Source organism: Callorhinus ursinus, unplaced genomic scaffold (assembly GCF_003265705.2).
Source record: "Callorhinus ursinus isolate GAN/ISIS: 27379988/994484 unplaced genomic scaffold, GSC_fseal_2.0 scaffold63, whole genome shotgun sequence".
NCBI classification, from domain to species: domain Eukaryota; kingdom Metazoa; phylum Chordata; class Mammalia; order Carnivora; family Otariidae; genus Callorhinus; species Callorhinus ursinus.
In genome coordinates, this window is record NW_027397125.1 from 4736022 (window position 1) to 4753492 (window position 17471).

General features: G+C 42.5%; 1 protein-coding gene and 1 pseudogene across 1 annotated transcript; one reads left to right on the forward strand and one right to left on the reverse strand.

Moving 5' to 3' along the window:
• Positions 1 to 9232: 9232 nt before the first annotated feature.
• On the reverse strand, positions 9233 to 9714 carry LOC112839098 (large ribosomal subunit protein uL15-like). Its single transcript, XM_073885566.1, has one exon. It carries the CDS (start codon positions 9712 to 9714, stop codon positions 9268 to 9270), a length of 447 nt encoding a protein of 148 aa, XP_073741667.1. The 3' UTR covers positions 9233 to 9267.
• A 4912-nt stretch (positions 9715 to 14626) lies between these two features.
• Positions 14627 to 14865, forward strand: LOC112839099 (ATP synthase F(0) complex subunit k, mitochondrial pseudogene; annotated as a pseudogene).
• The last annotated feature ends 2606 nt before the right edge of the window (positions 14866 to 17471 follow it).

Genomic DNA, 17471 nt, shown 5'->3' on the forward strand with positions numbered 1-17471 from the left:
GGGGCTTAATCCCAGGACCCTGGGATCATGACCTGAGCCCAAGGCAGATGCTTTAACCAACTGAACCACCCAGGTGCCCCCACACCTTTTTCAGTTTTTTAAACAATTTTATTTATTTTGAGTAATCTCTACACCCAATGAGGGGCTTGAACTCACAACTCCAATATCAAAAGTCATATGCTCCACTGACCGAGACAACCAGCCGCCCCAACATCCCCTCTTTCAAAAATCATGAAGGGCTCTTACTGCTTACACAAGCAGTTAGAAAGATTAAAAACCCTGGTTACATATTTTGATCACCTGGGTTATTATCATTTTTTTAAAAGATTTATTTACTTATTTATTTTAGAGAGTGTGTGAGCTGGGGGGGCAGGAGTGGGGGTAGAGGGAGAGGGAGAGAGAATCTCCAGCAGACTCCCTGCTGAGCAGGGAGCCCAGATGTGGAGCTCGATTCCAGGGCCCTGAGATCATGAGCTGAGCCGAAATCAAGAGTCGGTCACTCAACTGAGTGAGCCATCCAGGAGCCCCTGGTTCTGGCTTTTTTGAAAAGATTTTGTTTGTTCTAATGTGCATCCAGCTCTTACCTGGGAACAAACTAGAACTACAAAATCTTGGGTTCAACCCCAGATCTATGGAGACAGAAACTCTGGGGCTGGGGCGTCACAAGCTGTTTTAATGTTTCCTGCCAAAATCTCAGAACCACTACTATTGAGTAAAAGCTTGGCTTGACACTTAGGCTTCTTCATGTAGCCTCTGCCTCCCTGAACTTATTCTTGCACTCCAACCAGGCAAGTTTATTGTATGTTTCCTGAGGCTCCGTGGCTGAGTCCACCTCTTCTCCCATGCTCTTGACTCTTCTTGACATGCCTGGTTTCTCTCGCTGCAAGCCACCCAAATTTTAGCTGTTCTTCAAGGCCCAGTTCATGTCTTACCACCTCTGTGAAGCCTTTCTGCACCTCTCCAGCCCTCCCACTACTAGATCTCCCTCTTCTCTGACATTCATTTATTTCTTCAATAAGTATTTATTTCATGCTTGTTATTTGTGATGTATTGAATGAAATACAAAAGAATCACATCAGGGTCCCTTCAGAGGGTTTTTACTTGTTTATACATGGGATTAAAAGAGGAAAAGTGGATGTGGAAGGAGATGAGATGAGGACTGCCAGGATGCCAAATTAGGAGGTGTGAGGAAGGGTGGTTAGAAGATCAGGGAGGCAGTGGGGTTGAAAACCATAGTGTGGATCATTTATTTCAGGAGACAACCGTAAGAAGAAAGGAAAGGCGACTTCTTCCATTTACCATACCTTTTCTTATGTATGTATGTATGCATGCATGCATGTATGTATGTATGTATGTATTTAAGAGAGGGAGTGAGAGTGAGAGAGAGAGAGAGAGCATGAATTGGGGGGAGGAGCAAAAGGAGAGGGAGAAACAGACTCCCTGCTGAGCGGGGAGACTGACGCGGGGCTGGAGCCTGCCATGGGGCTCGATCCTGGGACTCCAGGATCATGACCTGAGCAGAAGGCAAATGCTTAACCAACTGAGCCACCCAGGCGCCCCACACCATACCTTTTAAAGGAACAATTTTCCCTCCTATTTATAAAAGTAATTGTTTATTGCAGAAAATTTGGAAAATACAGAAAAACAACTACCACTTAGATTCCTATCATCTGAAGATAAACATTGTTATTTCTTTGTTGTGTATCTTTTTTCTTTAAAAAATGACTAAATGTTCATAGCCATAGATAAAATATATTGTATAATAAGATCATATTAAACATACTATCTGGGGAACCTGGGTGGCTCAGTTGTTAAGTGTCTGCCTTGAGCTCAGGTCATGGTCCCAGGGTCCTGGGATCGAGTCCCACATGGGGCTCCTCGCTCAGTGGGAAGCCTGCTTCTCCCTCTCCCACTCCCCCTGCTTGTGTTCCCACTCTCGCTGTGTCTCTCTCTGTCAAATAAATTAAAAAAATCTTAAAAAAAAGTAAAAATAAACATACTCTCTTATAACCCGCATTTTTTTGTTACTTGAATTTTTAAGTCAATACACTTTCATATATCTTCCTGTCATTAAGTTTTAATGATTTTATACATATGTGTATATATATATATACATATATATTTTTTTTCTTTTCTTTTTTTTTTTTTAAAGTAGTCTCCACACCCAGCGTGGAACCCAATGTGGGGCTTGGACTCATGATCCTGAGATCAAGAGCTGAGCGAGATGAAGAGTCAGTCGCTTAAATGACTGAGCCACCCAGGGATTCCCAAATGATCATAATATATATATGCATATATATATAACATATATATTTTTAAAGATTTTATTTATTTATTTAACAGAGAGAGACACAGCAAGAGAGAAGGAATTCAAGCTGGGGGAGTGGGAGAGGGAGAAGTAGGCTCCCCATGGAGCAAGGAGCCCGGTGCGGGACTTGATCACAGGACCCTGGGATCATGACCTGAGCTGAAGGCAGATGCTTAACTGACTGAGCCACCCAGGCGCCCAGATCATAATATTTTTTTTGAAAGAATTTATTTATTTATTTGACAGAGAGAGACACAGCGAGAGAGGGAACACAAGCAGGGGTAGCAGGAGAGGGAGAAGCAGGCTTCCCGCTGAGCAGGGAGCCCAATGTGGGGCTTGAACCCAGGACCCTGGGATCATGACCTGAGCCAAAGGCAGACGCTTAACGACTGAGCCACCCAGGCGCCCCCAGATCATAATATTTTTTTATGGTCACAGAATACTTCACAATTTAAACAGTCCTTCTATTATTAGATTTCCCCCCCATTTGTTCCTTTTTCTATTTGTGGGTTACATTTGTATTCCTTTAGTTCTCCTTTAAAATGCTCAGGCAAATGTTTATTTATCACGAAATATTTTCTTTGACACACTTTTCAGGACTGAATAGTTGTTTGGAAATCCAACTCTTTCTCTTTCACACCTTTCTATAGCAAAAGATATGTCCTCAGTGTTAGTTTCTTTTCTTTCTGAGAAATGTCCTCAGTGTTAGTTTTCAATTCTTCTACTGAGATTTTAGTTTCTGATAACATATTTCTAACTTCTAAAATCTTTCTTTTTCCTGATATCTGATCTTTTTAGAATATCTTATTCTTGTTTTGTGGTGCAATATCTTATCTCTCTGAGTTTTTTTTTTAAACTTTCTTCTTCCTACATTCTTTCTGTTTCTTCCAACTTGCTATTTTCCATTTGTTGCTTCGGTGTTTGTGGTGTTTGTGAAGTTAGAGGAAATAGTGCACAAGCCCACACTCATTTCTGAAACCAACTGCAATTTCAGGGGTTCCCCAGACCACTTTAAGTTTGAAAATTCCTGAAAAGGACTCACAGAACTCACAAAAGCTGTGTTTTGGGAAGAGGAAGGATGAGAGGGTGTGGGATGATGAACCTTTGGATTCCTGGATGACTACAGGGTCAGCCATGGTATAGAACTGCAGTTACGCTGCTATCAGTTATTGGAGGTAAAAGTTAACAATGGAATTTAGAAATGATGGATCCAGCTCCAAGGATCTGGCACACTAGATGCATACAGAAATGCAAAATAACAAGAAACAAGCTAAATATACAATGCCTTGGTTATTGCTCTCAGCCAAAATGAAAGTAAAGGAGAATGTTGGGGCTGATCTTGACACCGGGCCAATCTTGGATTGTGTCTGACAGAGGAACACTTCTACTTAGAACTGTAAAACAGAAGGCATATAAATTTGCCCTTCAGCCAATATTGATTTAACATGTTCAGTGGAAACCTGTAAGATTACCCTAGCCCACATAGGGTGTTAATTTAAAACAATATAGAATATCTGGTGGACAAAAACATTATTACTTTAATTAATTCCCTGTTAGAAGGTTAGAAGCTGGGGTGCTGCCACAGACAAATTCTCGGTACAGCAACCCTGTGTGGAGTACAGATTGAAGCTAAAGGTAAAAGCCAGTGAGCACCACCCAGCAGAGACCACGGGGATTTGGGACCATAAAATTCCCATTTGAAAGATTACTAAACTTAACTGAAACTGCCTCTATGACTGAAGGACATAAAATAATCTTGAAACCTGAAATACCCCAAATGTCTTGGGTGATGTTGAAGAAATAGTCTAATGGGGAGATAAGTGCCCAGAAGTATTTAATAATAAGATGGAAAGGGTTTGTGTGAGGACATGTTACCATGGGAATGCTGGGGATTCATCGTTTTGTTGTAAGAAAGCTTTGGCTGAAAACCAAGCAGTGGCTTGTATAGTAAAGAATTTAGTTTTGCCCAAAGAGAGTTCTGGCCTTTGCCTTAGGCTTCTGGGAGGCAATTTCTAAGCCCCTCTCGATGTCATGCCAGAAGGAATGTTTTTGTTTCCTGGGCACTGTGAGCCCGGCCAATGACATGAGTTAGGGTGGGTTCTTTGGGTCATGCCAAATCATCTTGACCTCCTGAGGGGTTGGAGACTGAGATCAGCCATGTGGACAGTTGGCTCTTCTTGTAAGATGGAGTCCCAATAAAAACTCTGGACTCAGGGTGAACTTGCTTGGTTGGCAAGACTCTGTGCCTGTTGCCACACATTGTCACTGGGAGGAGTTAATGCTGTCTCTGACGCCTCAGGGAGAGGACAGGAAAGCTCTATGTTTAGACTCTGCCCTATGCACCTCCTCCCTTGGCTGATTTTAATTTGTATCTTTTAGCTATGGTCAACCATAACTGTGAGTCTAACAACTTTTAGTAAGTTCTGTGAATCCTTCTAGCAAATGATCAAACCTGAGGCTGGTCTCGGTGATCCCCAAATTTACAACTGTTGTCACAGGAGAGGGTAGTCTTGTGGACTGTCACCTCGAACTTTGCAGTGTCTGTCTTTCCTCTTAGAGCCTTTCTTTGGATATCTGTTGCTATCTGAGTGTCAGCTTCCATCTAAGCATGGGTGGTTACAAAGTTGTGCGTGGTACCTATTCACTGTACTTCACAGTAGGCTACTTAGTGGGGAACCTCCAAGTAGGTCTTTGCTCTTGGGCAGGTCAAATTTTGTAAAAAAAAAAAAAAAGACCCTGTCAAATCCTACATAAGGGAGATGGCTGGTTATCAATGTTCTGCAAGCCGAGGAAAGAAAAGAAGGTGCCAGTCTAAGTATCCAGGATGTGTTCCTTGGTGCCCCCCAGTCCCAAGTCCCTCTCTACTTACCCTCCAGAAATAGTATCTTTTGTGGGGGTGAGACAGTCACTTGTCTATTGGTAGCTGGAAAGGGAAATGAGGATCTGATTGCTTCTCAAGGAGACTTCCAACAGTCCTCTTCTTTTATTCTCTTTCTCCACTCCACCCCTCGCCCATTTTATTTTTAATTACTTTTTAAAAAAAATATGTTATTATTTATTTATTTGCTAGAGAGAGAGAGAGGGAACACAAGCAGAGGGAGAAGCAGGCTCCCCGCTGAGCAAGGAGCCCGATGCAGGACTCGATCCCAGGACCCTGGGATCATGACCTGAGCCGAAGGCAGACGCTTAACGACTGAGCCACCCGGGCGCCCCACCCCTACCCCATTTTAGCTCCACTTCCAGTGGTATCTGGTGCCACCCTTTCCTGAACCTTTTGGGGCTTCTCTGCTGTGAATCCAGTTGCTTCTTGGCTTTCTTTACTTAGGATGTAGTTTAGGATGTAGTTTTACCAGGGTGTTAAATCATTTGTCACTCAATTATCTGCTTTCCAGCGTCCAACAATTTTGGTACTTTGTTTCCTCTCTTTTTCTCTCTGTCTATGGGTTTGTTGTTTTCACTGAAACCCTTTGGGTGAACTGGGTCACTTCTGTTGGGTTCAGCAAGAGCCAAGTTTAGGATTTCACTTGATTTTGCTTAACATGTTTAGCATTGGGACCAAATGCTTCTAAAAACTGGAAGGAGTGTGGGGGATCATATATGGAGTCTGCCCTCTTCTTTCCCACATGGTGAAACTGAGGCCTCAAGATGGGAAGAGACTAGTGTACTCTCATGCAGCTAGCCAGGGACAGGCGCTGGGACTGGAGCCCAGATCTGGTGGTGTCTGGGCTACCAGTCCTTGTTACTATGTCCACTGTCTTCCTGGAGATAATAAGGAAGCCCATCACAGAGCTCAGCCCAAAGTTTTCAACCAGGATCTATAGAGATGTTTTGGAGTTCTGTATATGTTTGGCTCAGATTTCTTTTTTTTTTTTTAATTTAATTATTTGAGAGAGAGAGCAAATGCATGCATGAGTGGGGGAGGGGCAAAGTGAGAGGGAGAGGAAGAGAATCTCAAACAGACTTCCCACTGAGCGTGGAGCCCGACTTGGGACTTGATCCCACTACCCTGAGATCATGCCTTGAGCCAAAACCAAGAGTTGGATGCTTAACCGACTGGACCACCCCAGATTTCATTTTTTTTTTAAAGATTTTATGTACTTATTTGACAGAGAAAGATGCAGCGAGAGAGGGAACACAAACAGGGGGAGTGGGAGAGGGAGAAACAGGCTTTCACGCCAAGCAGGGAGCCCGATGCGGGGCTCGATCCCAGGACCCCGGGATCATGACCTGAGCCGAAGGCAAACGCTTGATGACTGAGCCACCCAGGCACCCCCCCCCCAGATTTCATTTTAAAGTAGATTTAAACCACAAATGTTTATATTTTGCTAATTTATACAATAAAGCACTACTTTTACTGGATTAAAAAAAATCCCTTTATTGTTATTTTAGCGTGATTTTGGGAAAGAGTAGAAGTAAATGCACAGGTTCAATCTTCCATGTTTACCCAGAAGTGAAGACTTTGTTTTCTGTATCCTTCCTGCCCTCCACTATGATCTAGGTTGGCCCTGAGGACCTTTAGGGTAGATAATAATGTTCTCCACTTTCTTTTTTAATTTAAATTCAATTAGCCAACATACAGTACATCATTAGTTTTTGATGTAACGTTCAATGATTCATCAGTAGCATATAACACCCAGTGCTCATCACATCACGTGCCCTCCTTCATGCCCATCACCCACTTACCCCATCCCCCCACCCACCTCCCCTCCAGCAGCCATCAGTTTGTTTCCCCAGAGTCAAGAGTCTCTCATGGTTTGTCTCCCTCTCTGATTTCTTCCCATTCAGGTTTCTCTCCCTTCCTCTATGATCCTCTGAGCTATTTCTTATATTCCACATATGAGTCTCCACTAACCTCTTAGGATGTAAGAGAAAGGCGGCCTATTAAAATGATTATTTTTTAGTTAAGTGGATGATAAGGTTTAAAATTTTTTACTGGACTTTTTAAAAATTGAAGTATAGTTGACACACAATGTTACATTAGTTTCAGGTGCACAACCTAGTGATTTGACACATCTATATGTAATGCTGAGCTCACCACACGTGTGGTTACCACCTGTCACCACACAACGCTATTACGGTGCCATTGGCTATATTCCCTATGCTGTACCTTGCCTCCCCGTGACATGTTCATTCCATAACTGGAAGCCTGGACCTCCCACTCCCCTTCCACCTGCCAGCTGCCCCCCTCCTTCCCTCTGGCAGCCATCAGTTTGTTCTTTGTACTGTTAGGGTTTAAAATTTTATCCTTGATAATCTGGGTTTATGCTGTTTGATCACGCATAACATGAACAGGGAAAGTGGGATAACAAAGTGTCCAGGGGGAAGACATAACAGAAGGTAACTATGGAAGAATAAATAGCTACAAGCAGAAAACAATAAAGAGAAAACAGAAGAGAGAAATTGTTCTTCTAGCTTTCTTTTCTCTCTTTCCCCCTCTTTCTTTTTGTACTTGAGGGGCATAATCCAATTAAGAATTCATTCTTGGGATGCCTGGCTGGCTCAGAAAGTAGAGTATGCGGCTCCTTTTTTTTTTTTTAAGATTTATTTATTTATTTGACAGAGAGAGACACAGCGAGAGAGGGAACACAAGCAGGGGGAGTGGGAGGGGGAGAAGCAGGCTCCCTGCAGAGCAGGGAACCCAAGGCAGGGCTTGATCCCAGGATCCTGGGATCATGACTTGAGCCGAAGGCAGACGCCTAACGACTGAGCCACCCAGGCGCCCCTAGAGCATGCAGCTCTTGATCTCAGAGTTGTGAATTCAAGCCCCACGTTGGGTAAAAAACTTTATTAAAAAAAAAAAAAAGGAAAAAAATTCACTCTTACTGCTTAATAATAATAATAATAAACCTCCATTTGAATTTTATCATAGATCTTTGAGGAGAATTAAAGTCTTACAGTTATTCTCTCTTAAGAGAGAATGTTATGTTTGGGGTAAATACCCAGTTGTGCAATTGCTGAAAAAAAAAGAGAGAGAGAGAATGTTATGTCTCTTAAGTACATTGTTATGTATTAAGAAACACAGCAATTAGAATGTGTGGACCTTGTTTGGACCCTGGTTTGAGCAAACCAACTATAAAATGTCATTTTTGAGCCAAATTAGGATATTTGATTTTGGAGTGGGTATTAGATGACGTTAATTTTATTAGTAGAGCTAATGATATTGTGGTTATATACAGAAATGTCCTCATTTTGTATAGGTGCATAGAGACAATGAAATGAAATTTGCTTGACAATATTAAAACATCACTGCAGGAACATAAAGGAGAAGAATGCCAAAAGAGAGTAGAGGAAGCAAGTGTGGCGAAATGGCCATACCTGAATTTGGGGAGGAGTTCACTGTATTATTCTGTTTGTAATCTTTCATAATAAACAGTTTAAAATGATATTTAGAGTTCTACCAGTTAACTCTCTGCCAGTTAACTCTATGGCCTCTACTACTGAAAAGATTTTACTGTGCCTGCAATAAATGAAAATTCAAAAGCATAAAAAAGGGCACATGTAAACAAGAAATGAAGATATGGATGCTGACCCTACCTGGGAAAGGGAGCTCTGGAACACACTGACAATTTGTAGAAACAAAATGAGAATGACAATGTTAGCAATAAAAATAAGAGCTAACACTTACAATGCCTAGGGCATAGCCATCTTGCTATGTATGAGGTCCCGTGTTTATCTCACTTATATGACCCCACAGGCTTATGAGCTAGATACTGTTAGCATCACTTTTTTACAAATGTGGAAACTGAGGTACAGAACTTTTAAGTAACTTGCCCAAGGTCCCTTGCCTGGAAAATTGGCAAGCCAGGATTTTCATCCTGCCCAGAGACCATATTCTTTACCTTCAAAAACCTGGCCCATAGCAAAATAATTGTTTTTGGAATGCATAAAGCCATGGCGATTTTTTTTTTTTTTTTGGAAAAGCACTTGTTAGCATTTAATGAACGCCCTCAAATGTGGCTTCAAGCTACTAGAACGCAGGCGCCCCCGACACCCTTAATCTTCTCCTCTGCTCTTCTACTGAAGAATTTGGCCTTCACGATGACAGGCTGTTTTGGGAGTTTTCCCTTTCCCAAAACTTTGTAGTAGCCCGATCGCACCACATCAATGATAGGAGCAGCTCCAGTCTTGTTTTTGGCAGCATTTACCCGTGTCTGCTCACTGACCAAGGTCCACAGTTTATCAAGGTTGACAGTTGGGCAGAAGCTCTGGTTCCTCTTTAAGTGGTAATGTCTCATACCAACTTTTCCAAAGTATCCTGGGTGATATTTGTCGAAGTTGTTCCTGTGGTGATGCATGCCACCAGCATTACCCCGGCCTCCTGGGTGCTTCCGGTGCTTGCCGATGCGGCCGTGGCCGTGGCTCACGTGGCCCCAAAGTTGCCGGGTCTTCCTCAGTCTGGATGGCATGTCGGGAGCTCAGACGGAAAAGGAGCCATGGCGATTTTGACCAAGGAGCTTTTTGCTCAGTGCTTTATAGATGTAATTTATGTACATTTGGGGTGTCTGGGTGCACAGTTGGTTGAGTGTCTGACTCTTGATTTTGGCCCAGGTCATGATCAAGTCCTGGGTCAGGCTTTGCGCTCAGTGTGGAGTCTGCTTGAGATTCTCTCTTTCCCTCTCCCTCTGCCCCTTCCCCCGCTAGCAACACACACACACTCTCTCTAAATAAATAAAGAAATACATAAAATCCTAAAAAAATTATTGTACATTTATTTATTTATTTTTTAAAGATTTTATTTATTTATTTGACAGACAGACAGCAAGAGAGGGAACACAAGCAGGGGGAGTGGGAGAGGGAGAAGCAGGCTTCCCGCGGAGCAGGGAGCCGGTCCCAAGACCCTGGGATCATGACCTGAGCCGAAGGCAGATGCTTAATGACTGAGCCACACAGGCGCCCCAAATTACTGTACATTTAAAAAGTAGAAATGCACCTGCAGCCCATCTCCTGTGCGTGTAGTTTCTGGAAATTTGTAGGATAACTATGTTCATATTTTTCAACTCTAGCATTTGTGATTTGATTTTTCCCGGGTGGAAAATATGTCCTTTCTCACACAGTAGTGAGTGCCAGGTAAATTCTGTTCTTGGGCCGCCCAAAGGGGACTTCTGGGAGAAGGGGAGGGGTTGGCTAGAACTGCAACATTTGACACCAGCTGGCTCCCCTACACGTGGGGCTTCGTTTACACACATTTTAACACTATTTTTTCCCCATGGCAACAGAATGATTACAGAAATTAGCTGCTTTTGAGTAAGACAACAGTGGATGAAACTGGTTTTGTCTAACACGTTTAGCACTGGGACCAGAAGCAAACACTCTGAAAACTGGAAAGGGTGTGGGGGATCATAGCCATCCACACCTATGATTCAGGTAGTTTTAAAAATCACTCATATTTCTACTTTTTTTCAAAAGAGCACTTGGATGAAACTGTTGGAGAGACGCCTGGGTGGCTCAGTTGGTTGAGCGCCTGCCTTCGGCTCAGGTCATGATCCCAGGGTCCTGGGATCAAGTCCCACATGGGGTTCCTTGCTCAGCGGGGAGCCTGCTACTCCCCCTGCTTGTGCTCTCTCTCTCTCTCTCTCTGACAAATAAAATCTAAAAAAAGGAAAAAAAAAAAAGAAACTGTTGGAAAGTGAAATCTATTTGGGAAAGTAAAAGTGACCTCTAAATGAGCTCTTCTGTTCATTCTGATGCGTTCTGTCCACTGCACACAATGGGCCCACCGTTAACAGTGCTCTTCCCATATTAAAAAAAAAAAAAGTGTCAAGTGCTCTTTTGAAAAAAAGTAGAAATATGAGCGATTTTTTTAAATTTTTTTATTGTTATGTTAATCACCATATATTACATCATTAGTTTTTGGTGCAGTGTTCCATGATTCATTGTTTGTTCATAACACCCAGTGCTCCATGCTGAACGTGCCCTCCTCAATACCCATCACCAGGATAACCCATCCCCCTCCCCCCCTCCCCTCTAGAACCCTCAGTTTGTTTTTCAGAGTCCATCATCTCTCATGGTTCGTCTCCCCCTCTGACATACTCCCCTTTTCTTCCTCTCCTGTTATCTTCTCTTTTTCTTTTTCTTTTTTCTTAAAATATGTTGCGTTATTTGTTTCAGAAGTACAGATCTGTGATTCAACAGTCTTGCACAATTCACAGCGCGAAATATGAGCGATTTTTAAAACTACCTGAATCGTAGGTGTAGATGGCTAAGAACGACTCAGGTATGCACTCCATGCCTGTGGTTTCAACTCTGGGACTTTTGCATGAGTAGGAAGAGGAAGAACCAATTTTCTTGAAATAAGATCAAAGATGTCCTCACCCATGGTTAATGTCACAGTCTTCGCTAGCCAGCATCTCAATTGTGAATATTCCAATGGCAGAAAGAGAAGAATGAAAATAAAAACAAGGACAGAGCAAGATGGAGGAAGATTATAGGGTGTGCCGACAGAGTTTATAGCAAAAGGAAAGCAGTGGAGTCCCGCTCAGGACAGAGGTGTGTGTAGGGTAGAGCTGCAGGTAGTAATTGAAATTTATATAGACTTTGGCTAAACTGTGACTACCACCCACATTATCCCCATAATCTCCCAGGTCAGATGTGCCATTCAGTGTGATATGCTCACTCTCACAACAGGGGCTACAAGTTAGAGAGAGCTCCAAGGTGGTTACCGAAATGTCCGATGAAAACAAAGGACAAAAAGAACACTTTGATGCACAGAAAGAGCAATCGGAATTGGTTTGCTGGAGGGACTCTGGACGCAGAGAGGTGGGGGGCGTTCCCCCCACAGGCCTTCCGGTCACCAACTGCAGGATGTAGAGCAGAGAGTGTTTTATGAGACCATATGTTAGTGACTGCATTTATCCCATGATATTGCAGATTTTCTTTCTTTTGTAGTCACATAGGCATTCCCTATATGGCTACTAGTGTCATAATAATCAATAAAAGTGATCACTTACTGAGTGATTACTGTAACAGACACATGACTTGGGAATCCCCAAAGGAATGGATGCTGCTCAGACCAAAATGCCAGAGGCACACTACGGTATTACCAGTCTCATTCAACAGAAAAAGAATCCGAGTCTCAGAGGGGTTAAGTAACTTGCCCAAGGTCACACAGCAGGTATATGAAGAAGCCTTCATCTGTCTGCTTTGTAAGCTCAGGCTCTCCATATGAGTGGGCATATCCAGGAGGCACATTTCTGGGAACTGTGTCTTTTGAACACATTTGTATAGGATATTATCATCTTAACACATTTAAATAAAACATAAAGTGTACTTTGTTTCCACTGTTTCTATCAGGGTACTTCTGGGTTCCAGGTTCTGAAACTTTCCTCTTCCCACAAATGAGGCAACTAACTTCCTCCCTCACCTCCATTGTGGGCAGAACCCTTTAATTCGGGTCCTAGCCCGTGAATTTAAGGAAACGTGGCCCAACAAACAGGGACTAAGCACCAGTCACAGTCTCTGTGCCTCTGTTCTTTGGTTTGGTAACCTGGTGTTCTTTCTTTCTTTTTTTTTTTTTTAAGATTTTATTTATTTATTTGTCACAGAGAGAGAGCACAAGCAGGGAGAGCAGCAGAGGGAGAGGGAGAAACAGGCTCCCACTGAGCAAGAACCCCGATGCAGGACTTGATCCCAGAACCCTGGGATCATGACCAGAGCCGAAAGCAGACACTTAACCAACTGAGCCACCCAGGCATCCCCTGGTGTTTTTTCTCATCTAGTCCTGTTACTTGGATTTTTAGCACCTTGTGTCCAAGTTCCCATCTCCATCACTTGCTTAGATCCTAGGCCTTCAGGGACTTAGATACTCTTGCTTTTGACAGTTCCTTCCAGAAGCCTACAATCTCACACCGAGTTCTTAAATCTGGTCGGGCCTGGGATTCCTGCTGCCTGACTTGCGCTTTGCCTTGCAGGGCCTCTTAAGGTACCTGGTCCTAGATTCCTGTCCCCACATTTGGCCTGTCCGTGGGTCTCCCCATGAACCCATGCTGGATTTTTCCAATGCTGGCCACTTGCCTAGATCACCACATTTTCTCTATTGACATGTGTTTAGACTGTCAAGTTTTGCATGCTGGGTAACTTTCTCTACGCCCCAGAAGCTTTCTTCTTCAAATGTGGTCCTACCCAAATGGGCAAACTTGTATGGAGTCTTGTGGCCTTCCTTTCTCCCCTCCCTGGCGAGGTTAACCAGGATCCTTATAGCAGGGTTCCAAGTTGTAAAGTTTTCTTTACCTAGAAATGTTCTTTCTCTACCTCCTCCATTTTTGCATATGCAAATCCAACTGACCAGTTAAGGAGCAGCTCCAAGGTCACACCTTTTTGAAGTGTGATCCCACAGCTGGCAATAATATTTCCTTCCTTTGTCATCCAATAGCATTTTATTTTTAATCTCTTTGATGGTACTGATTACAAGCTCACATGTATTAGGTTTAATTAAACTATAAGCTTCTTGATGTCAGGTGGCACTGCAAAAACATCTGTAAGTGAGCTGGCACCATGGCTGGCTATAGAAGTCGTCTAATAAATGCTCATCAAATGAATACATACTTTGTATAGCTACTTTTCTCTTCTTTAGTTTCAAGCAGTGGAAGAAACAAATAATGAGTCTCAAATTCTAGTCTTAGCATGGCTACCTACCTAGTCCGCCAACTTGACCAAACTACCATAAAGTATCTTTATCTCAGTTTGTCCACTGAAGAAGTAGTACTAGAAATACTTCTAATGGAGGGCACCTGGCTGGCGCAGTCTATAGAGTGCGTGACTCTTGATCTTAGGGTTGTGAGTTTGACCCCCACATTGGGTGTAGAGAGTACTTAAAAATAAAATCTTAAAAAAAAATACTTCTAGGGGCGCCTGGGTGGCTCAGTCATTGGACGTCTGCCTTCGGCTCGGGTCATGATCCCAGGGTCCTGGGATTGAGCCCCGCATGGGGCTCCCTGCTCCGCGGGAAGCCTGCTTCTCCGTCTCTCACTCCCCCTGCTTGTGTTCCCTCTCTCACTGTGTCTCTCTCTGTCAAATAAATAAAATCTTTTAAAAATAAATAAATAAATAAATACTAAGAACAAAGAATGCATTTATAAAAAAAAATACTTCTAATGGATCATGGGTAATGTGTATACAAGAATAGAGATGTCCTATATAGGCTTTGCGACAGGATAGATTTCCTACAAGTTGCCCTTGCCAAGATTGGAAATAAAATGAGGTCCAGAACAGGAATGGTGTGAGGTTGGGTATAGAAGCATAATGGACTGCCCGACTGCGGGGTAGCTGCATACGTTGAAGGACACAACCAGCGGAAATGGTGCCTTCAGCAAGACTGAAATCATGGCAGGTCCAGAAACTGATGCTCAATTCCATTTCACTTGGTATCAAAAAATATTTCAACTCTTATACTCTCACAAGTAGAATGAATTGTGTACTGGCTACATATGGGGGCATTGCTTTGATGATCTTATACTTCAAGTTAAGGTCTAAAAAAACACCAGCTGTGAAAGCAACATAAACGAATTTTAACCTGTACCTCATCTGTTAAGTTCCCATGCCTGGAAAAGCTAATGCCAACTCGTCATATTGTACTCAATTTGTACAATAAATTATGAATCTGGAAAAAAAAAAGAAGCATAACGGACTGAATGCTAATGTCCAGTCTATGATGTTGAAAGCGGACCTGGGTTGGGGGTCCAGACACCATTCTGTGTAGGGAAATGGTTATAATCAGATTCCATGGATTAATTAAACCAAAGTCATATATGTAGAAAAGGCAGAAAGGATGGGGCACTGTGGATCTCCATCAATTCATGTGGACATGGTCCTATTGCAGAGAGGGCCACTTTTGAAAGCCCCCAGACTGCCTCTGGGGCCCTCCTCAACTGGCTTTTGGTGAGGTTGTGATATTGTGATTTATAATAAGAAACATATATTTAGTCTTTGTCCCCCATTTGTGGTACAGGGCTCCTAAAACCCTTGGAATTTCCTAAGGAATGAGAATTTGGTGTCTTTTGTTATGTTAATGAGGTGTCTTTGAATGACACTTAATGATGGGGGCTGGTTGCTAGGGGAACCAACCATATGACTACAAGGTTAGAACTTTCAGTCCTACCCTCTGACCTCTGGGAAGGCAAGAGGGGCCGGAGGTAGAATCACTCATCAGTGGCCAATGATTTAATCAATCAGGGCTGTGTCATAAAGTCTCCATAGAAAACCAGAAGGACAGGGTTTGGAGAGCTTCTGGGTTGGTAAACACATGGAGATTTGGGGGAGAGTGGGACGATTGGAAAGAGCATGTAACTCCTGCCCCTTCCCCATACTTACACATCTCTTTCATCCAGCTGTTCCTGTATTATATTCTTTTATAATAAATTGGCAATCTAGTAAGGAATATGCTTCTGTGAATTCTGTGAACCACTCTAGCAAATTAATCAAATCCCAAGGTAGAAGAGGTCATGGAACATCTCATCTATAGTCAGTCGATCAGAAGCACAGGTAACAAGCTAGGCTTATTATTTATTTTTTAAAAGATTTATTTATTTATTTATTTGAGAGAGAGCGAAAGCAAGAGAGATCACAGAGGGAGAGGGAGAAGCAGACTCACCACTGAGCAGGGAGCTACATGGGGCTCGATTCCAGGACCCCGGATGATGACCTGAGCTAAAGGCAGTCGCCCAACCAACTGAGCCACCCAGGTGCCCCCAAACTGGGTTTATGATTGGTGTCTGAAGTGGGGCAGGAGGGGAGCAGTCTTATAGGACTGAACCCTTAACCTGTGGAGTCTGACTCTATCCCTGGTTGATAGTGTCAGAATTGATTTGAATTGTAGGCACCTAGTTGGTGTCCCAGAATTCCTTGGTTTGGTGAATCTCTCCTACCCCATACATTAGAATTGAGTGAACACTCTAGAGATCCTCTAAACATGCTCCCTGATGGGGGTGATAGCTCAGTTAATGTCAAAATATGTGAGTCCTAACCAACTATGTGGCGAGTTACTTTGCCTTTCTTGAATATTTATAGACTCATCTTTACGAGGGCAATAAACATACCTGTACCTTTAAGAAATTTACAGTGATCAAATAATATTTGTGAATAAAAAGCGTTTTGCAGAAATGTATAGTACAACTGAAAAAAAGAGTAGATTTCAGTTCTTTTGAAATCAGTGCCACTTAGGCAGAAAACAGTTAAGTAATACTTTGTGTGTTTGGCATCATTGGGGGATTCATAAAAGTGAATTTTCTGGGTTGGCTAAGCCCTTGAAATGCCAACATAAGAAAATTATACTATACACAACTGACCATACACTCACTAAGTGAAAATATCCCATAGGATCCTGCGGTCACTTTATTCCCTTCCTCCCACACTTTGGGGCCAATTACCAATTAGGTTATATTCAAATTTGCAATTTTGCATTATTGTGAGGTTTTATTATACACGATCTTCTGTGTTCTTTATTTGTATATACTGAAAATCATTAAACATTTCTGAGGTCTTGGTTATAAATACAGTTGGGATATGATATAGGATGTTCTGTCTCTACAGTACATGAACCCAGACTGTTAAGTTTTTCTGAATAATTGAATTTGCTTTTTATAGCTTTTCTGAACTCTCCCTTTCTGCCAGGCTTCCTATGGTCATTTTTGCTTTTGTCAGAGAACTGAGAACCAGTACTTCTTTTGTTTCCCTTTTATTTGCTCCTTTTAATCTGCTATGGGTTAGAAAGCCAGTAAATCAAGCTTATTATTAGAATGATATGTGCTTCCCAGGTCACAAGCCAAGGGGAAAGAAAATATAAGGCTATCAAAATAAGTAATATAACAAACAAACAAAAAAATAGAAACAACCTAATAATGATAATATTTTGATGTCTCAGTCCTCACCTGTCTAACTGTGGGAACTCCAACTTCATTCAAATCCCCCACATAGAGCTAGAAAAAGCAAAGAATTTTTCAATTACCAGCCATACTTCCTTCTTTATTCACCAGGCCATGGGCTCTTGCCTTGTACATGGCTGATGGGGTGCTCTATCCGTTCCGAAGGTACTGGGATGAAACATGGCTGTGGCTGTCTGAGGAACTTATGCTCCATCGTACTTGTCAGACTAACCCTAACCCCAGGTGGGGACCCCCATGTGTAGTGTGGTCGTGTATGACAATCATGACCTCAGTAAGCCACGCCTCTT

Excerpts from the sequence above, each read along its gene's own strand:
- LOC112839098 (XM_073885566.1), bottom strand. The coding sequence starts at position 9,714 with ATGCCATCCAGACTGAGGAAGACCCGGCAACTTTGGGGCCACGTGAGC.